This window comes from Melospiza georgiana, chromosome 1 (genome assembly GCF_028018845.1).
Source record: "Melospiza georgiana isolate bMelGeo1 chromosome 1, bMelGeo1.pri, whole genome shotgun sequence".
Taxonomy (NCBI): domain Eukaryota; kingdom Metazoa; phylum Chordata; class Aves; order Passeriformes; family Passerellidae; genus Melospiza; species Melospiza georgiana.
In genome coordinates, this window is record NC_080430.1 from 125,864,095 (window position 1) to 125,885,700 (window position 21,606).

The window sequence follows — 21,606 nt, forward strand, 5'->3', positions numbered from 1 at the left end:
GAAATATGGTTTTATTTTAAAATGCAAACCAAACAAAAGTCATCAGCCAAAAAGGTTGGAAGAAGCTGAAATGAGGCATTTAACCATCCCCTGATGAGGAGCAGTAACTAAGTGTTTTGGCAAAACATCACCCCAACTTCCCTCCGGATATTAACATTTTGTGGTGGATTTTAGATTTTATTGTCAAAGCCTAACAGGATTTTGTAAAAACTCCCTCATGAAAGTCCTGAGTCCTTGTTTTTATTAATACTTCAGGATTAGACTTTAAGAAGCACAAAACTCCACTCTCACTGCTAACTTGAAGGTAAAAGCTTGTAGTGCCTGCTGTATACATATGCTGGAAGTCTCAGCATACCTGTGAGCATACTGAACTGAACTCTCTGGAGGAGAGCATCCTCTCCCCTGTGGAACATCTCAGCATGATCTACTCCATAAGCCTTCTCTGCAGCTTGGACAGAACATTCTGACAGTATTTTAATTCTCAGTTGCAAACCAGTGAACTTAGAGCTGCTCTTGCCACTCCATTTGAAATCAGCTAAGCTATAAGCACTGCAGTATGAAGAATATCCTACTTAGTTATCAATTTAGACCTAAAGAAACTACAATAACACTAACAAAAAGCCTCTAGGAAATCCCATTTAGATAGTTACATTAACTGGATATCCAACTGCCCTCAAAAGGCTGAAAACATTGGAATAGAAACTTGGATGGATGTCACTTTCTTAAACACACATATTACAACTGGTATTTTTTTCACAGAATGGTTTGGGCTGGAAGGGACTGTAAAGGTCACCCAGTCCTAATGCCCCCTGCCATGGGCAGGGACACCTGCCACTGGACCTGGCTGCCCAGAGCCCCATCCAGCCTGGCCTTGAACGCTTCCAGGGATGGGGCATCCACAGCTTCCTGTTCCAGGGCCTCACCATCCCCACCATTCTTCCTTTTGTCCAACTTAGATCCACCCTCTTCCAGTTTAAAACCATTGCCCCCATCACCACAGGCCCTACTAATAATGACTGAGAGAGACTTTTTACTTTATGTTAAAAGTACACAGAAAGGTCTTCCCAGAGCCTTCTCTTCTCCAGGCTGACAGCCCCAACTCTCTCAGCCTGTCTTCTTCACAGCAGCTCCAGCCCTGCTGTCATTTTTGCGGCCTCCTCTGGACTTCTCCATCTTTCACACACTGGGGACCCCATCCCTGGATGGAGTACTCCAGGTGGGGTCTCACAAGAGCAAAGGGTATTTATCAGTTTTTAAATCCACAAATTTGCCAGAAAGACACGCTTGCTAGGGTAAATGCAAAAGTCTCTGGCTGAAATTCAGTGCCTTATGCCAGTCTAAGTCAGCCTAGATGGCCCCAGTGATCGTCTCCAAAAAATCAATAGTCTAAGATTCAGTTACATGTTGTACTTTCAACAATACAAACACCATGCAAGCCATAAAACCTTCTGGCACATAACTCCTAAAGAAAAAATGTAAGAACTGCACTGCTTCACTGACTTCCACCTGGGAAGAACTGTAACTAATTAAGAAAGAGGCTGCTGCAGAAAAATACCTACAGGGTTATTTTGAAATTCATGTAATGCAGGAATAAATTATTTTCATTGAAGGGTATCTTCATTTTGTCCAAGTTACAGCTCCTGTTTACCAACCTTTCTTATCCTAAAAAGAAAAAATATGGAGAGTACTAAACTTCAGTTTTACCAAGAACAGGATTATTCATATTTAGCAGCATTGTCCAAAGGGAAGCAAACACAGTTATAGGAAGTTATAAGGGTTGTCATACTTGGCAAAGACCACTGGAAGATTTTGCCTGGCTACAGACACAAATGTTACGCCAACTTCCCATAGTGAAATCATACATTTTTAAAAGTGCTTAAAATCATATTTTGATTGTAGATTAGTAAAGGATTACACTTCAATTTTAAAAACAAAAAAAGTTTCATCATACACTACTGGATATAAATTTATCTTCATTAACAACCTTCCATCAAGTTCCATACTTTGGTACTCACTGCAATGCTGACTGATGAATACAGCATATTCCAAATCTAGTTTAATTTTTGCATACAGAACAACTTCTAATTAAAAATATCTCAGCTGTGCATAGAACACATTATATGCTTGAATGTATATATTTGTATATAGCATGTATATATTTGTATATATTTTGCCCTCATAATAATGAACAATGTCATAACTGTGAACTAAGCACATTTTTAAAAGAGAACCAAATACATGGAGTACTAAATCAGTAAAATACCATGGTGAAAACTACCTTTGTCTCTCACAATTACACTTTTCAAGAAGAATCATGTAGATCTCAAAAGAAAAAAAAAATCACAGGAACAGGATTTGGGTGCTGTGCCTAATGCTCAACAGGTTTTCCTGAACTGTACTTTTAGTATCAAAACTTCTTTGCTGTCTAGAAATCTCCATTGCTGAAGCTATTTGCAGCTTGTTCTCTATTTGAAGATGGGTGCTTCTTAACCTTATCATTGAGATGCAGTGTACAAATTGTCCTTCAACTCATGGAAGAGCATAATTATTCAGAATACTTTGTAAACGTGTTTAACTTACCAGTGCCTTACTACATGCTACTAACTCAAGTGTAGCAGTACTGTTCACAAAACAAATGTCAATTTTTTCAATTAACAGATTCATCTCATATGTCCTACAACAAATATTGTGCTACCAGAGTAAATGCAAATTAAGGTGATTTTTTTAGTCAATTATGGCTATCCCTGCCCATTATCAGAAAAGACAAAGGTTTACACTATTGTGTTTGAGTGTAAGTGTTTTAGTATTATAAACAGTGACACACACATGACTAAAATTTAAAAAAATACTTTTTTTTTTCCCCGTGACTTTATGTAAGTGAGCATGTGCTTAGGAGGAATAGCATAAAACATTAAAGGACATCTGGGGAGGGGAAGGTCAGCCCAGCTGCACCACAAAAATTAATCATCTGCTACTTCTAGATCCTTTTTTGAAACTTTTTCATCAATCAGCTGCCCATTTAAAACCAGAAAGTCATATTGTTAACACACTATAATGCTACCCAAACCACCAGGGCTTACCCAACAAGTCTTATAAATGTACAATCTGCTGCACTGGTTGACTCAATACCAGCTTCTTTGTGTTTGTAGTAAAAGGAAGGTTTTCCATTTATCTTCACATTTTGACTGGATACACAGCAAAGAAATGGAAAACAAGACTTTCATAAAGAATTTCAAATGCAGCTTTGAAAATATGCTGTTGACTAGCCAGGTGGATCATTTACTGAACAACGCTGAGCTAAGATTTTATTTCACAACACAAAATAGCACGGAATTTGGTCACAATAAAGCAGCTTGTTTTTCTTGAAATTAAATAACTTCCATATAGAATTTAAAACATGAACTATTTATCCATATATTTCTTTCAAGGGTAACTTTATAGCAAACAAATAGAACATTAGCATCTAAATCACAGAAAGTGGGTGAACCCACTGCAATGGATTATGTCAAAAAGAAAATCTAACCAGATCAGCACACACAGTCCTGAGAACAGCCCATGGTGTTTTGAGCCCAGTATCTGCCTTTCTCCATTTATCACTACCTTGCTCTTCCAGGCACTTTTTCTTTTTTTTCCCAGGCTCCTGGGGGACAGGATGCTGTTTCAATAGTCATAATAAGAGAATAACAGAGCTCTCCCACAGCAGCAGGGGATGTAAATGTCCTGTTGATAACACTAACCACTAGAAAGATTTCAATTCCTATTTAACTGTCACTTATGGTTACAGGCACCTTCTTCCAGGTATCTCACATGCAGTCAATCAAGCCCAGGCAGCTGTCATGCACCTCCTTTTCTCCATGACACTGGCAGTCCCAAGAGAGTTTAATTTGGGGGATTTCAGTCTGACAGCCAGTCAGCAAGGCCATATCACCTACCACTCATGGACCCCCAGCAATGCCAAAGAACCAACTCGCCAACCCAGAGCTGTCTGAGGGGCAAGCTGCAGAGACAACTCCTCCAGAGCTGTGACCTTCATCTTCCTCAAGCCAACCAAGGACTAAGGGCCCAGGGCCCACATGAATTTGTGTCCCTGAGTACATGGCTGTGATAGGCAGCAGTGACAGTGTCACTGTACTACAACTAAGTCCTCCAAAGGGCAGCAGGCATCATTCCTGTGCTGTCCAACATCACAAGTCCTGTCTACTTCCTCTCAGAGAATGCTGCTCTATATGAGTTTTACAAAATCCTGTCATGCAAGCACTTCTGTCACATGCAAAGCAGGTCATCTGATAGACCCAGCTTCAGCTGGGACAAACCCAAGTCAGAACAGACAAGTTCTGGTGCCTCAGCCAGAGCATTCACAAGACAGAGATGCTCCTTCACAGAGGTCAAAAGAAGGACAAACAGGTTGATTCCTATTGTAATACAAACCAGCATTTCAAGCAGATCCAGCTGAGAGGATGCTGAGAAGGCTGTGATACATGATATGCTTACATGTATATATATATAGTCCTTATTTAGCACGATCCTGAAAGCACCAGGACATGTTCACAGCACAGCACAAGCACACAGAACCCAAGTTTCTCAAACACAGAATTACAATCTGGCAAAGCAAATCAAGAGAAACTTCCAGGAAAAGACTACTCATTCCAGATCCCACAAACCCCACAACTGGCATGGTCCCTCTTTCAGTTAGTGAGCAGTTTCCAGCACCTGAATGCTAACCAGAAGATAATCCACCTAAAACAATGACCTCTGCACTTGGCATATAGCTGTTATATCTGTAATTAAACAAAGAATGTTATTAATTAGTCATTTATTAGCACTAGCAAAGCACGCCCGTCACACAAAGATTCTGGGTATATTAAGAAATATTACACTATGAAAATTACAAGTGAAAATTGTGCTAAATATTAATCAGCATTTTTGCTCTCAAGTAACTGCAACTTCAAGAAAATCATCTTCTAAATGTTAACCTAGGTGGGAAGACAGATTGAGAGAAATATTTCCCATTAATTAGTAGATTAAAATAATTTTAATTTTTTTTACTATTTGATATCAAAACATCCAGTGTCACACATTATTTTAACCTGAGGATGCCCAGATACTGCAGAAGACAACTACACATTCTTTATAAAGATACCCATGTAGATTTCAGAAATGTAACACACTCCTTTGAAATTGTCACTTTTGTGTTTTAGTTTTTAATTTCTCCCCTAAAACATAAACAGATGAAACAGCTCTTTATATGACCTATGAAAATATTTTTTTATTTTCTTTCTTAATGAATACTGATATTTTATTTTTTTAAATAGTGACATTTAAATACACAGACACCCTCCTCAAATTTACTAATCCTTTCAGCAAAGAACCCGTGGCTAAATTAATTTAAAAACATGTCTGAGCCTAGAAGAGTAATTTCTGCAAGAGAGAGATCAGAAATTAGAAACTATAATGTACTGATACCAATCCAATCCCTTCTAACTGAACTTTAGACAAAATCAGTAACATTTCTTATGAAGAGATGCTTTCCCTTCAAAGCGGCATTCGAGGAATGAAAGCGGAACGCCCCAGACCGCCGCTCTCGCCGCGCCATGGGGAGCCGAGCAGCGCCCTCTGCTGTGCCGGCCGGGGACGCTCCCCAGCCCCGCAGCAGCGACCCCGGCAGGGGCAGCCCAGCCAGGGGCCGCGGATCGCTCCGTCCCTCCGAGCCAGGACAGCCCTCCGCTGTGGAGCCAGCCCCCGGCACAGGGAACCGCCCCCTGACGGCTGTGCCCTGCTACTGCCACATGAAAACGTCCCAACAGAGCGGCTCCGTCACACTGTGTCACACAGGGTGGGCTGGCGGCAAAGTTCGCTTAATGAACCCATTTCTACCTAAAAGGGCACTTGACAAACTTCACCACTCCCATCTGAAGCGTTTTTAGACTACTCAGTTCACAGTGAAGGAAAAAATGTCAATTTATTCCTTATTAGTGAGTTTATTCTTACATTTTCTTCAAACTTTGGTAAGTGAGCTAACAACACAGCTCAAAAAACATTTCTCTACCTGTATCAAAAACCATCTCATCCTTCCTAAAGACAAGGTTTTTTGTTTTATTAGACAAGCAGCTTTAAACCATTAATGAAGGTAATACTTAAAGCATTTGGTCTTTCTAAAAGATTTCATTAAGCAATTCCATAGAGAAAAAAAAAGAACTTTAAACCTGTCTTTTTTTCTTTGTTGTTTACAATGCAAAACTTAAATATAAAAGTGCAGAAGGCAAACGCAGCAAGAAATTAGTTGCCTGCTGTAGACAAATGTCATATGGGTTTATCAGGGCATTTGGCTTACCAAGTTGCTATCTTTTCAACAGTTTTAATCAACATTTAGGTGCCTTGTCTGTAAGTTGCACTAGTAACAAAACAGTAACAACAGAACTGTAAACTCAAGGTGAAAGCTAAAACACAAACCAGAACCCCTATAAAATTACCAACACAGCAGAGACACCACCAGGAAGTTCTGAGGTAAGGGCAGCAGCAGCACACATTGCTGGGAAAAAAAAAACAAAAAAAAACCCCAAAAAAACAAAAACAAAAAAAAAAAAACAAAAAAAAAAAAAAACAAAAAAAAAAAAGAAAACAAAACAAAACAAAAAAAAATAAACACCACCAAAAAAAAAAAAAAAACCAAAAAACTTAAAGAGCTACATAGGAAAAATATCATCCCTGTGTTTTTTAAATCATCTGAAGATAAACACATGCCCATTTATCAAGTTTATTTATTTATATTTGCCTAAACTAAGCCACTGCCACCCAAATGTCAGCCAATTCGTCCGGTTTCAAAACTGGAGGAACAGCTGACATAGAAACCCATGCAGGAACCGGTATCAGGCCTCTTCCCAAAAGAAAGAGAAACACAAAGAATCCAAACAGCAGCTCTGGCTCTTAGAGGATGAAGCACAGCAAAAGACAGGCAGCGCTTGTCAGCTGAGATAAGGAACACAAGTCTTCCTCTGACTGTAGCTCAAGTAAGGGATGAGCAACCACGTTCCTCCTTCTTCAAAGAGCAGATCCTGCAGTGCTGGGACCACAGGAAGAGACTGCAAGTAGAGCCACCACAGCCTCTCCCAAGGGAGGTGTGTGCTTCTCTTAGAAGGATCTTATCAAAAGCTCTTCTAAATATTTGAATTTCACCATCAGCATCCAGTGCAGCCTACCATAAGCGTTACCCAGCTTTACCAAAGTAGCATCAGGGTTGCTCCCATCTATGGAAAGTTTATTTACCAAATAACACACCTTCTAGCAATCAAATATCAGCTAAAAGTGGTGATAATGAGATTTCAAGAAAGCTACACAAAATGAACAGATTACACTGCGGTCAGATCCCTTTCATTTCCCTCTTGTTTCATGCCACCTTCCACTGCTAACTCATTCTCACCAAAACCCTGTCCCTCTTTAGTAAACTACTCAAAGAGCAATCAGTGAATAAACATTCATCACACTCAGACTCACTGAGCACTACCTGGGCTGAGAACAGCATGAAAGTAGACTCATGATAATCTTCACCTCATTATTATGCTTTGAACATCACTAGGCACTGCAAAGCAAGGTACTTTCCTTCCTCTGGTTCAAGTGAAAAAGTAGCTCAGCAAAGTGTACAGAAATTCAGAGTTGTGGACCAGATATTCATTTTAAAAACTCAACTTTGACTTCTACTAATGTATTATTTGTATTTGTGTATGCAATTCACATGTTGTGAATAAAATGTAACATTTGAGTTAGTTAAGAAGGTTTAAAGGCTTGATAACAATTCATTTACAGATAGAAAGAGATTATGTAGATAGAAAATCATGTTTCCAGCTACTCGCTTCAACAGAAAAACAAAAAGGGGGAAAGTTTAAATCCCCAAATCCCCAAAGTAGCATTCAGCTACATCAGGTGATTCTGCTCCTAAACTCTTCTGTGGACATCTCCTTGGACACCATCTGAGCCCCTGGGTTAGGCAAACCTTTGATCTTAGCACAGCCAGCCTTGCTGATGTGGATTTTCAATGGAAAACATAATATTATATATTATGTAGTAATTCGGGATATCAGGTCTTGGATTCAATGATAGGCATTTCCAGTTCTTCACCTGCAATACCAAACAAGTCCTGGCATAATAACTCACAGCCTTAATCTCCATATCCTACTGAGCACATTTCAAGTAATCTCAGATACAGGTGTAGTCAAATAGAACTGAAAAAAGTTACAGAAAGATGACTGTCAAGGATAAACACCAGCATGGAATCACTTCCACCTGAGGAATAAGCAGAGGTCAGGGGTTTTCAGTTTGGAAGAGATATTCTGGAATATGTCAGTACACACACAGAGCTGTCTTCTGTTTCCCTACCTGTCTGCTGCTAATGGGCACTGTCGCAATCTGTGGGAAAAACCAGCATGACAAAACTCAATGCACTGCTAGAGAAAGCGATGGTTATTCACAAAATCTCTACGTTTATTTTACCACTCCCTCTCTCCCAAGTTCCATGCACTCACATTCCCATACCCCTGGATTCCCAACAAGCACCTGGGGAAAACCCATTTGGGTACAACACCGAGGATGAAGGGTGCCAGCTATCAAGGCCTCACCACACCTCTGACATTATTCCTGGTGGAATTCCTGGTTTGGCAATGGTGAACGAGGTTTTGGACAAATCTTTTACACCCTTCAGGAGTCAACAGCTGTTGATGGGGTGGTCCTTTGCTCCAGAATTCTACTAACTGCAGCCTCAATAAATAGGAGACTACTGTTCATCATCTCCCTCTCCATGACTGGTTCATGGTGGAGTCACAGGAAAACACATGGCATGTAAGATATGGGACACAATCCTGTAACCCTCCTTGTGCACTTCAGGAGTAGGGTCTGCTCCTGATGAATCATTCATGCTGCAGCTCACCCGAGTGCAGGCCTTGCCGAGCACACCATCCTAATTTTACAGCCAAGGACAGCTTCCCAGAGAACTGTGGGTTTCCACAATGACATCCAGCATCCTTTCAATCCTTGTCCTGACGTTTCTTATGCTGGCTTCACACACATAAAATTCTACAGGTGTTTCATTCATAAAAGCCTTTATATTTCCACTAAAAGTCTCTGGAATACTGGTTTAACAGGTCTTTGATCTGACCCAATAAAATCATTAAGAGATTTTCCACCTCCTCTCTGCCAGCTTGTAAAAAGCCTGAACACAGCTTCGCCCATGCAGCACTACCTTGCATTCTACACAACCAAAACTGCTTGTGTGCTTTCTACATTACATTTTTGTAGGAGCATCTTAAAAAGAAATATGAGCTGTCCACGTTTGTGCAGGCTACTTATCATGAAGGGTGAAGTGGCGAAAAGAGAGAATCACAGTTTTTAGGGTCGGAAAGGCCATCTGGACAGCATCCAGGCCAGCCCTCCTAGAAGGGCAGGGTCCCCTGGAGCAGGTGACACTGGAGTGTGAGGGTTTCTGGGTTTTGAGAGTCTCCAGAGAGGGAGACTCCACAACCTCCCCGGGCAGCCCGGTCCAGTGCTCTGCCACCCTCAGTGCAAAGTTCTTCCTCGTGTTGAGATGAAACTCCTTGTGCGTTAGTTTATGGCCACTGCTCCCTACCCTAGTGGTGTCACTGGGCACCACTGAAAACACTCTGGCACCATCTTGCTGGCACCTGCCTTTGAGGTATTTATACTCATTGACGAGCTTCCCTCTCAGTCTTGTCTTCGCCAGACTGAACAGGCCCAGCTCCCGCAGCCTCCCCTCCTAAAGAGATGCTCCAGACCCCTCCTCATGTTTTTTTGGCCCTCCGCTGCTCCCTCTCCGGCAGCGCCTCGTCTCTTTTGTACCGCCGAGACCAGAACGCGACACAGCGCTGCAGATGCGGCCGCGTTAGGGCCGAGGACGCTGCCCCGGCTCGATCCCCTCGTGCCCTCACCTGCCGGGGAGCGGAGCCCGCGGTGCCGCCGCCCGGGCGCTGCTCCGTTCGCTGCGGGGGAGTTTCGGCGGCTCCCGGCGCGGCGCCGCTGGCCCTGCGGACCGCGGGCAGCAGGGCCCGCCATGGCCGGGCCGCGCGGCCCCACAGCGCCGCCGCCATCACTGACCGGGGGCGGGGCCGCTGCCTCGGGCGCAAGCGCAGCGCGCAGGGCTGAGGCGGGCGGCGCCATCTTAGGTGCGGGACGGCGGCGCCGCGCTGCCCCCCGGTGGCTGCAGCGGAGCTGAAGCCGCGCCAGGGAACGGGCGGGCTCGACACCTGAGGAGCTTCTTCACGGAAAAGGTAAGCACGTACTGCAGTGCCCAGGGAGGGGCTGGGGTCACCTGGAGGGGTTTAAGGAACGACTGGACGTGGCACGTCATAGAATAACCTGAGTTGGACGGGAACCCACAAGGATCATGGAGTTCAACACCTGGTCCTGCACAGGACACCCCAAGAGTCACACCATGGGCCTGAGATCATTGTCCAAACAGTTCCTGAATTCTGTCAAGCTTGGTGTGTGACCACTTCCCTGGGGAGCCTGTTCAGTGCCCAAACACCCTCTGCGGGAAAAACCTTCTTGTAATAGCCAGATAGCCAGCCCGAACATTCCCTGGCACAACCTTCTGCCGTCCCCTCTGGAGCCACACTTAGTGCCATGGTTAGGTGCTGTTTGCTCGTAGGCTGGACTCCCTGCTCTCAGAGGTGTTTTCCAGCCTAATTGATTCTGTGATTACTACACCAGCCCTGAAAGCAAAGCTTCAGCGCTCACAGCAGCCCCAAAGCCACCTGCACATGAGGAAAGGAAGCTGTGGGCAGAGGAAGATGCAGCAAAAGCTCCTGGAGTGTGGCCTTAAAAAAAAAATAGCTTTCCTTCAGAAAACAGAAAGCTCAACTCTGGAATAGATGACCTTTCTCCTTGTCAGTTAGATAAATAAATAAAAGACCCATCCAATAAGGATCATATTCCAGAAGAACCTGCCCTACATGGTACTGACCCAAAAGAGGAAGAGCTCCTTTCTCTCTATACCATTCAATTCTCTGTTCCTTTGTTAAGTTGCAGCTGTTGGAGGCTGAGGGAACACGTCAACCTGTTTTCTGAACTTCACGATGTAACCAGGGCAGTTTAAATTTATATAGTGGCAGAGCACTGGAACAGGCTGCTGAAGAAGGTCCTGGATTCTCACTCTCTGGAGACATTCCAAACCCACCTGGGCACAGTCCTGTACAACCTGCTCCAGAGGTGAGCCTCCCTCAACGGGGAGTTTGGGCTACATGTACTCCAGAGATCCCTTACAACCCTAACAATGCTGTGAATTGTAATTTTATGTAAGCCACTAGAAGGCAACCTAGGCTCAGTGTTCTCTAGAAATGCCAAGCTCAGCCATGCAGAGTGCCCAAAGCAGTACAGCAGTGTGTACCAGCACTGCTCTGAACCAAACTTAAAGAACTGCTTCAAATAGAAATGAAATCTCCTTACTTGTTTACATTATCCTCCATGTTCACAGGACAATACATTCCTCACATACACTTTTATTAAGCTTCTCACATTGTAATTAAGCACACATTCTACATCTGATATGCTAGCAAGGTTGTCAGGAGCCAACTTTTTTTCCTCCAGACACCTGTGGCAGTTGAAGTTTCATGGATTTCACACAAATGTAGCAAAACTTGTTTCCAGTTCTAAGCAGGGTGATAAAATGTTCTAACCATGTGGCAGAAACACATAAAACACAAGAAATTTGAGAAGTACAGCAGACAAAACAAGATGCAGGAGGACACATCTTTTAGGAGAGCTACACTGAGCAGTGACACTGTGCACCTCTCCAAACAGACTTCTGGGGCTGGCAACAGGGGTGTTGGCTTAAATACATTTAAAAAGAGTAAGATGGTGTAGCAGATGTTTTCAGGGCTCAGCCTACAAGAGAAACAACATTAGGCTATAGGAGCAATTCTCCTGATGACTACAAAAGAACCACTTCTGGGGTCAGGCTTATTCTTCTAGTCCATGCTTTGTTAGTGTGAATATGACACCACCACATGTGAATGAATCTATTTGTGACTGGTCCAATGTTCAGAAGAGTGTTATCTTACCACAGTGACATCCTGTACAAGAAACAAGCCTGAAAATGCTGTGGTGACTGAACCAAACCAGCACTATGAGGCATCTGCTCCCATCTGCATTGGTCAGAAGTTTCTGAGGTGGACAGTGCACGGACAGATGGGTAAGTTTAGATGTTCTATCACCTTTCCACACCTGCTGGATGAGGAACACGCTCAAAAGACAGTACATTCCTACTCATGTGTGATCCTGCTATAGCTTGTGTAAAGCCCGCTGAAACTGAAGTCCTTTCTGTAGCTGGGAGTGATCCTTCCTCCTTGTCCAGCCTCCTGTCCAGTGTCCCTTGCAGGCAACACTCAACTGAAACAATCACAAGGGAGCGAAGTAACAAGCTTCAGTTTGGCAGCAGCAGTAGATTCATAAGGATTAAGTTGAGCAGTAATTACAGATTGGAAAGAAAATACGCATCCACAGTATCTGTACAATATAATTAACTTCTCAAAAGAGGTTTTTTTCATTGCTATATTTTAAAGGTTGTCTTCAAATTACAGGTAAGTCCTTTAAATGCTTGAAAGGCATAGAAATTCCCCTTCCCACACAAAATCCCAAACTATGTATTTTAGCTTCAAAAATATTTTGAACCCACAAACAAGCTTGGTATCAGTTAATCGGGTAAAATAACTACGTGCTAAATAAAAGCACATCTGGTGGAAGGAGCGCAGAGAATGTTACAAGTGTGCTTGGTCTTCCTTGCAGCATCTGGCAGTGGGTAGCAGGACAGAAGCAGAAATCTCAGTGGGTCTCCTCCTCTGTCTGTTCTGCAATAGTTTCTGTGGCACTGGCATTGGCAGCAGAATTGAGAACCTCTCCAAAGTCTCCTCCAGCAGGTTTGCTTCCTCCAACTTTAGACTAGAACACAGAGAGAGCCCCAACAAAGCATAGTAGTTAGTAAGCATGCCAAACATGCTTAACTGTACAAAACCAGTATGTCTGGTTTGATAACTTTCAACAAAGCAGCTTTTCCAGGTCTAGGAGACCTCCACAATATTCTTGAAACAAATCTGTACATATCTGGCAGGAAACACTCACCAGCAGATTAACACAGTAATCTCCCTTTGACTTTGAGATACACGAAGCAGCCCTCATTCCAGGGCTGACTCCAGAGTCCAAAGGTTGATACAACCTCAGTTTCAAGAGGATAAAGGCATGAAGCCTTTCAAACCAAGAAGTCTTTAAGAGATTCAGAGTTAAAACTCGCTACTTTATTTCTCAAGAAAGAACTTTGGACAGTTTTGAGGTTTAAGACCAAGTCCTGAGCTCTTCAGGGGAGCAGAGCAACTATGTTACTTTCTCCATGTAACATGTTTGCCTTTTGACTTCCCTCCGCCCATACGCTCTGTGGGACTGCAGGGATGTTAATGTCAATTTTTTGCAAGAAAAGAAGGCCCAGTTCCCCTTGCTATCACTTGCATGCTTCTCATTCAGCCCAGTGTGCCCAGGAGAAGTCAAATCTGGTTCTGATTACACAAATTAGTTATTTTTGAAGTGAGTTTTTACCTGGAGAAGTTATTAATGATTGTTTCTGACACTTGAGGCTTTCAGGAGTGAAGTTAAAATTAAGGTGCAAAGGCCTTTTGTCTTTTATGCCAGAAATGAGAGATGTATCCCAAGGTATTCTCCTGTGTAGGATACTAGTCCCTAGAAAGGCCTGAAATAAAAGCCTAGACAATTCTGGATAGCTAGCATTAGGTATTAATTATTTTGCATACCTAATACTAGCTGTTTGTGCAGGTTAGCTGGCTGCTAGTTCTTCTAAAGGCATCCTCCTGTATGAGGTGCAGGCAGCCATTAGTTTATTTCCAAATCATTTGGCAGAGAAACTGTTTCAACAGGACTTAAAAAGATGTTCATCCAAGTACCTCTTCAACAGTTTACCAGTAACAAAAAAATAGGCTGCCCAAAAGAACTTGAGTCTTTTCTCCATATCCACAGCTGCACAATCTATAAAATGTTTTAGAAATTCTTACCTTGAAGTTTTCAACCTTCTCCTCAAAGGATTTGAAAGTAGGAGAATTTCTACAAAAATAAAAAAAAGGATCCACAGAATTAAAACCACATCTAGTTAACCTATAAACATCACAAACCAAGCAGACAGTTCTTTTTTCCCAACAGTAACAAGAGATTTGTTTGGGGCTCTTTCCCTGTTTTAAAGATACCCTAAGAATAGTTTACATCCTGATCCTCCCAAGTACTACAAAACTAAAATTCAGACATACTTGAATTGCAGGCTCACTTTCATCTTGGCAACAAAACATTGCCAGGTCCACAATAGGATCCTTCCTACCAACATGGAAGGGAGAACTAGCAAGTATTTTAGGTTTAGCTTATTATTCCCAGTCTTTTCAAACATGTTTCTGGCTTAAAGCATTTGTTCAGAAAATCTTAGTCATCACTTCTGGTTAGCCTAATACATTATTGCTGAAGAGAGCTCATCAGTTTTTTTTTTTACTTTTTACAGGAAAACCAGTTCAGTTTACTTTGCTACATGTTCAATAAATAAAACATGGTTCACAGTGGCATTTTCTGCTAACATGTTTCATTTAAATGAAACTCTCCCTTGCCTTTAAGTGCCAAAGGCAGCTGTACTTACAAATAATAAGTTCTGCATACAAAAAGCAGGACAGCTTGGGACTTCCAGTGCTGAGGGCTGGTGTATAATTCATTAGGGTCAGAAAAGTGGCTTAATGCTCCAAGTAGCTGTCACTGCTACGTGCAAATCTGTGCAACACTTTTTCTGCCTTTATGTAGGATGGAAAATGCTTGCCTTCATTGGACCAGGACTAAGGATTACTCAAAAATGTATTATATAAATATTGCAGACAAGGGTGTTTTTCAGAAGAAGCCTACAGCTTCCCTTCTTGCTTTGCTTGGCATTTGTGTGGGTCAGCCACACTCAGCTGCACTCTTTTCCCTTGGGACAGCACACAGTGACACTTGTGTCAAACCAGACTGTGAGAGGGACACAGTGCCAAGCAAGTGGAGAGAAAAGGCAAGCACCCCAGATCACCAAGAGACTTCTTGTGAAACCACAGGGTTTTTTTTACTCGCTTTCATTTTCAAAAATATATGCCAAGCTACTGCCTTTAAAACTTGGAATCACTTAGTAACATTACACCTAACAAGCAGGGAAAAGCTGTTATAGTTTTACACCTAACAGTAGGGAAATGTCACTTTCCAGATGTTTGATAACCACCTCTGTTAACCAGAAATAAAACAAATTTTACCCTATATATTAGTGCAGGAAATCCATTACAAAGCTGGGTGGGCTTTTTGCTTTTTTATAAAACTATGTTAGTTGACTTAAGTTCAATGTGACTTGATTCCACACATGACAATAAATAAACTAAAGAGCTGGATTATGCATACATTACCTCATAATAGGCATACTAATTGAATGTTGTATGGAGCGTATACTACATGCCAGCATTAAGAGAAAAGAAAGCAAAAGGTTAGTTTAAGGATTACATTGAGAAGAAATTGGCTTAGAGAGCTGACTTCTGTAAACTATCTTTGGTAAACAGCCAAACAGTCTTACACAGTCTTAGTAACTGCTTGGGTTTGCTTTCTTAAATTGCTTAGCCATGCACACACACACAAGTACATCAGAGCAAAAGCTGCAGCAACCTTTCTCTCTTTTAGAAAGATTCAAGTGCCATGCTTGTTAGTACTTGTTCTGCTTAGCTGCAACAGTCTGTCTGCTCCTTAAGTTTCTCAAGCAACAGGAATCATGCTGCATTTACAGTTTTGGCAATAGTGAGTAGCAAACACTTGAGAGTCTTATAAATCAGCTAATCTTCCTACTAAAACATTATCTCTACATCCAGAAGGCTTCCATTTACATTCAGTAAAGTTTTTTACACTCATCAATACAAATTATCTACTCATCAATCAACAAAAGCAGTCACATCAGTCAGTATTCAAGGTTGGATTTATGCTGGGAGCAGGATAAAGTCCTGTGTTCTGAAATTCATGGAGGATTTCTATAACCTGCCAGTGTTGCTATAAAGTTACTGTTTGTCCAGCAAGAAAACACATCTACTTCTAGAAGATAATTGGATATAGATGAAGGAGCTCCTGCACAGCTTCAACACCACTACCACACACCTAATTTAGTTCCATACAGGAAATCCCTGTTTACTGCAGATACAAACAAGCCTTATATGTTAAATAATTCTTACCAAATACCACAACAGTAACTGAGAGTTATTACAAGTTATCATCTTAGGTTTTCATAACTATATATGGAATGTCAAAATTTTCTGGGCTTTATGATGCCTTTCAAGAGAATACTTTCCAGGCAGTTGTTGGGGAAGAAGAGGAGGGAAGGGAAACAACTCTCATAAAATGTACCTCCAAACTTACAATTAGCATCTCAGCACAATCAATGGAAGATACATTCACAGAAGAAAAAAATGTTCTATGTTTATTGCAGAAAAAGTTTTATGAGATCCTTTATGAGGGCTCATTAGTAAAATACCATGATAGAAAAAAGGCTGAGATCCCTTAAGGCAGATGCACAACTATGGTTTAATCTGTAGTTACAGTGTACTGGGAATCAGATACACAAGGCCAGATGCTTTCCTGACACTTCACTAATTCACAGCTATGTTTCATCTATTTACCCAAGCCCATTTCTCCTGTGTTTCATTCTTATGGATGGCCTGGCTTCCACAGGCCTTTCCAGATCACAGACAAGCTGACTGTCTCCTGGACTGTAATATATATCCTTCACTGTGATGTGGATTACTACAAGTTCTGGGCTTGCTACATAGCAGGTTTTCTTACAGAGCTACACTAGTTTCAGTCAATGCTCAGCCAATTCCCCTCATGCTGCAAGAAGTTTCTCTCTGCAAGAAGTTTAAGGCTAAAGAGGATTAAATACATATATTTACAAACTGTAGAACTGCTCACACTGAAAAACAACAACCTATAGTGTATCACAGATGTTCTAACAGGTGTCTACAAAAGTTTAGTTTCATCTCAGACATCATTTAATGGAAGAACTATTCATGAATTCATGAAGAATTTACTTGCTGCTGGACAATACACTTGTGTATACCCTCAGTATCTAGTTTGCAAAAAAACACCACAAGATATTACATAGTTTTATCATACCATGATGTGGTTTGCAGGAGAACTGAATTAGATAAATGCAGTTGATTTTTTTAACATAAACCACCTATTCTTCAGGTAATGCAAGAGGCACAATTAAGCCTTGAACATCTTTATGAAGAGAACTTGTATTTCTTTCCCAAATCACAGAATGCCACACTAAAGCACTCACTCAACTAGGCCATCAACTCAGGCAGTTTGAAAGACAAGCCCTCTTTGCAATGCTCAAAAGCAAACACCTAGCTTAAAAAAGACAATAAATGAAAGAGGCACGGTAAGCTGCTCTCCAGTCTTCCATGCATTTTGTATTGTATTAAAGCTTTCTTATCCTCTACACAATCATTTTTTTAAAGCTACTCCATTGCCTCACATTTTGAAAAGGCACAAAGAGGTATGCCAGAGTCCCAGCCTAGAAAACACAGCTCAACATACACAGTAGCCAGTTACTTTGTAGTTAAATTTCCAGCTGATATGTTATGGTATTTAGGAATCCGTGATCAGAGATCAGACTTCTAAAGCAAGCAAAGAAAGTTATTCTGTAATCTCAGAGCAAGGCAAAGGTGGACTTTGCTCCATTATAGGGATGCAGTGCAAGAAGGGCCAAGTGCAAAGTCAAGACTGCTCAGAAGCTACATCTTGGTACTGCTACTTTGCACAGAATACTGTTGCCTACAGAAGGAAAGTTAGCTTATCAAAACTTCAATAAATTCTTATAAAGAGAATAAAGGTATTAAGAAAAACCTAAGATGGAACAGAGTTCATTTTCATCATAACAAAGGGCAGAGAAAACAAATACAAAAAGGAAGCAAAAATGCACTGACATTGCACTACCAGTCCCCCTTCCTCTCCATTTCAGTAGTTTCCAAAATCACAGCTCCAGCAGCTGCCTCACTCCCTTTCGCAACTCCCTATTACATCACTTTGCAGTGCCCCAATCAAGATCTGTGTGTGATGTTTGCTGCATGGAATATGTCCATGAAATAGTCCAACAGGGAAGAAATCACACCACTGTAGCTGAGAAGTCCCTCAACCAAAACAATACAAGGGAAAGTGAAGCCAAAATGAAGCCAATGCAAGAGGTTAAGAACAAAAATGAACCTGCATATTCAGTACAAGTTCAAGTATCGGCCCATAAACTCTCCCTTCCAGGAAAGAATTGAGGCATCTAAACTTTTCTGAAGCTCAGACTTGCCCTTAAGTAGTTATATAACCCTCAGACCTGAATTCAGATGAATTTGGTTCTCATGAAAAACATCTTTAATATTTTGTTCCAAGTGCAACTAAGATCTTTAGCAGCACTAATTCTTCACACTTTTGTTTTGTTTTCTAAACACAGCTCCCCCTGAATTTATATCGATACCTTGCATTTCCACCACCACCACGATTCTCCCTGAGAAGCACACCAACAGTGCAGACTTCTCTGATACTGTTACATTCTCTCCCAGGGGCACAGTTTCTGATAGAGTATTCAACACTCACAGAGCCTCTAACTGGAGTAATTAAGACACTCCTAAGGTATTCCTGAAGTAGGCAACAGATCTGAGTCTGTGCTTGTCCTTGTCCAGTGAAATAGTCCAATACTAATTGTGGAACACCACAGCCTTAAGGTAGAAATGTGACTCCTGCTAAGTGAGCAGCTGAGCTCTGTATCCAAAGGGAACAGAAAATTCTTCCAAGTTCTCACGGATGCTGAACAGGACATATTTGAGACTGGCTGCTATTCTTATACCTCATCAAACTGAGCTCACTTCAGAGTCTGAGTTCTCATAGCATCCTGTGCCCCTGCCCATCTCGTCCCCTGGGACAACAGCTCCCAGTTAGTACTCCAGCAGCCAAACCCCAACATCTTTATAGAGATCCTACTGCTCTCTTTAGCTCCTTAGTGGTGGAGTACAGAAAAGATTAAGTCAGGCTCAGATAGATGGGCTGAGAGGCAATGGACAGAAGTTGTTACACAGGAATTTTAACTGCTGAAAACACTGAGTATTTGCTTAGATCAAAGGTAATGTAGATGAAGTAACTAAGATACTGGCATTGCTAAAGTAATCAACTCAAGGATTGTTTCACTGGACAAACTATGAACAAAGAATGTATAAACTATTTTACATTTAGACTCTAGTTATTTAGTTAGAATCACAATGCTAAACAGCCATTGTAATAGACACAAAAAGGGGGAAATCTCTGTTCTGCCATGACACAAACACTGTACAGACAAAGAAGGAGGAATCCTGCATGCCATTGACCTCAACACCATATTCTGTCTCCTGAAAAAAAAACTTTCAGCATCATTTTAGTGGGTTTATTTCTAACAAGGAAGAGAGACATTAATTATTAGGTATACTCAAGTTTTCATGTTTTGAGATAGTTACCAAGTGAATATGAAGAAACATCTTCCCTGACATTAAAAGGGCTTCAGTTTTACCCTTACTAACACTGAAAAAAAGAAGAAATTACCTTCTACAGAGAAAACTTAAATGAAAAACTGTAATGGAGACAGTCTGACTACATGCTTAGTTTGAGAAGCAATTCTTGTGTCCACCTTACCTAAAGGAATGTGAAAATGCCTGTAGTCTGCACAGTGCCAGAGTAAGCAGTAAAGAGAGAAATGAACTTCTGATAAATATGAAGAAAAATCTGTAACTGTGTAGTTGTACTCAAAGCATTTTCTCACTAGACTCCATAAAGCAAGAAGTTAATGGCAGCACTTTAAAATGGCTGATTTTATTACACTGCTGCCAAAGCAGCAATATTCTGTGAGAATGTGTGAATTTCTATTTGCCCAATAACTGAAAAATAAGTTTAACAACAACAAATTACCTGTGGAGATGAATAATTGTATAGCTTCCAGTACTAAGAATTACATAATCCAGGAATTGTCAGCCAAGCAACTGATTGTATTGCATCCAGCAGGATTTTTGCAAGCAGCTCAAAATAGTTCTAAAAATTACTTGGCAGACTTACCTAATGTGTATGTAGGGCTGTGTCATTTGGCACAAAGTCAAAATATTGCATGCCAACAATATTTAAGAATTAAAAAGTGCCAATAGTCTCTTAAAAAATGTAATAAAATCAAGCCACTTCTATGAGGCAGAACAGCTTAGACAGAAAAAAAACAGACTTGGAAGGATTTGACACATAAAACAAAACCAAACAAACAAAACCCCAAACAAAAACAACAACAACAAAAAAAAGAGGAAAACGACAAAACACAAACAGTGAAAGACATTAGTTGTTTAAATGTCATATTCCACCAGCTGAGAAAGAGAGCAGGAATGACAGTGCTATGTGTACCCCGCAGAGGCAGGCAGACAGTGCCACCTGCAATCACACCAGAAAAGTAAGAGCAGCAGTGGAGGCGGCAGCACACATTGCTTCTCTTGCCTACATAAAACACACACCACAGAACTCCTCAGAACCACTGAGGACATACAAACAGATTCTGCAGCAAGTCTCTTACCTCCCCTAAAACAGTTGCTGAAGGCTCTGGATAGATTAGCTTTTAGAAGCACTAGGTATGTTAGCAGCATAAATTTATTGCAGTGATAATTGCTTAAATAAAAAATGCAATTACTTGGGAAAAGGTAAATAAACCTACCTGACATCTTCAAATTTCTTGGTTATGACTGAACCAACAGAAGAAAAAGCAGCAGAAGCCTTCTGACCAGCCTGAGACAGGGTTTCTGATGTTCTCTTGTATCTGGTTTCAAAAAAGCATTTAGTTTTTAGGTTTTTTTAATGAACACATAAGGAAAGTTTTAGTGTGTGTCTATTTGTATTAAATGCAGAGGTACACTTCAGCTTTGGGGTCATATGTAAAACCTGCTTAAGATGTTACTTTCAGCCTTTGCAGTCCCTTATGGCTACAGCATCTCTGCCAGCTCTGACCAGACGCAGTTCACCGACACACACCTACTACCCCACCCTAGAACAAATGCTATCTGCTATCATAGGATTTATTAAAATACAAAATAAACACACACATAAAACACCCCAATCAAGAAAAAAAAAAACAACTCCAAAAAATACAAGAGAAAACAAAACACAAATAAACAAAACAAAAGGTCTATTTTTTGTGCCAAGTGTCTATTCTTGTACCACACAGTTCTGTCAACAAAATTCACCATAAAAAGTTTGAGGTACATCTTGTGACAGTCTGTGGTTATTAACTGCAGAAGGCAGCTTGCTCTAGACCTTAAGTTAACAACTGTGTTTGGCAAGAACAGTAACTGTAACTTCATACTCTTCCTGCATGGGCTCAATTTACAACAATTTTTAAGGGTAGAAAACAAGGGTATTCTGTTGGACTTAGGACACCTTGGTATCTCAGATGTATCAGACAAAACAAAAGTGTGTTAGAACAGCCCATATTTTGGTCAATCATTCTTCTTTAGCATGAGATATGGC

At 41.2% G+C, this 21,606-nt stretch overlaps 1 protein-coding gene across 4 annotated transcripts in view; it reads right to left on the reverse strand.

The window, feature by feature from the left end:
• Nucleotides 1-21,606, reverse strand: part of TPD52 (tumor protein D52) — a 125,362-nt gene that overhangs the window by 71,932 nt on the left and 31,824 nt on the right. The window contains exons 4-8 of one of the 4 annotated variants that reach the window (XM_058025950.1): nt 20,798-20,899; nt 19,747-19,773; nt 15,462-15,503; nt 14,058-14,106; nt 11,486-12,939 (exon numbers count right to left, since the gene is read on the reverse strand). In XM_058025950.1, the coding sequence (XP_057881933.1) occupies nt 12,823-12,939; nt 14,058-14,106; nt 15,462-15,503; nt 19,747-19,773; nt 20,798-20,899 (337 nt within the window). In that variant the 3' untranslated portion in view covers nt 11,486-12,822. Of the gene's footprint in view, nt 1-11,485; nt 12,940-14,057; nt 14,107-15,461; nt 15,504-19,746; nt 19,774-20,797; nt 20,900-21,606 lie in introns of those variants that run through there. The other 3 variants (XM_058025959.1, XM_058025967.1, XM_058025974.1) reach the window with 3 other exon arrangements.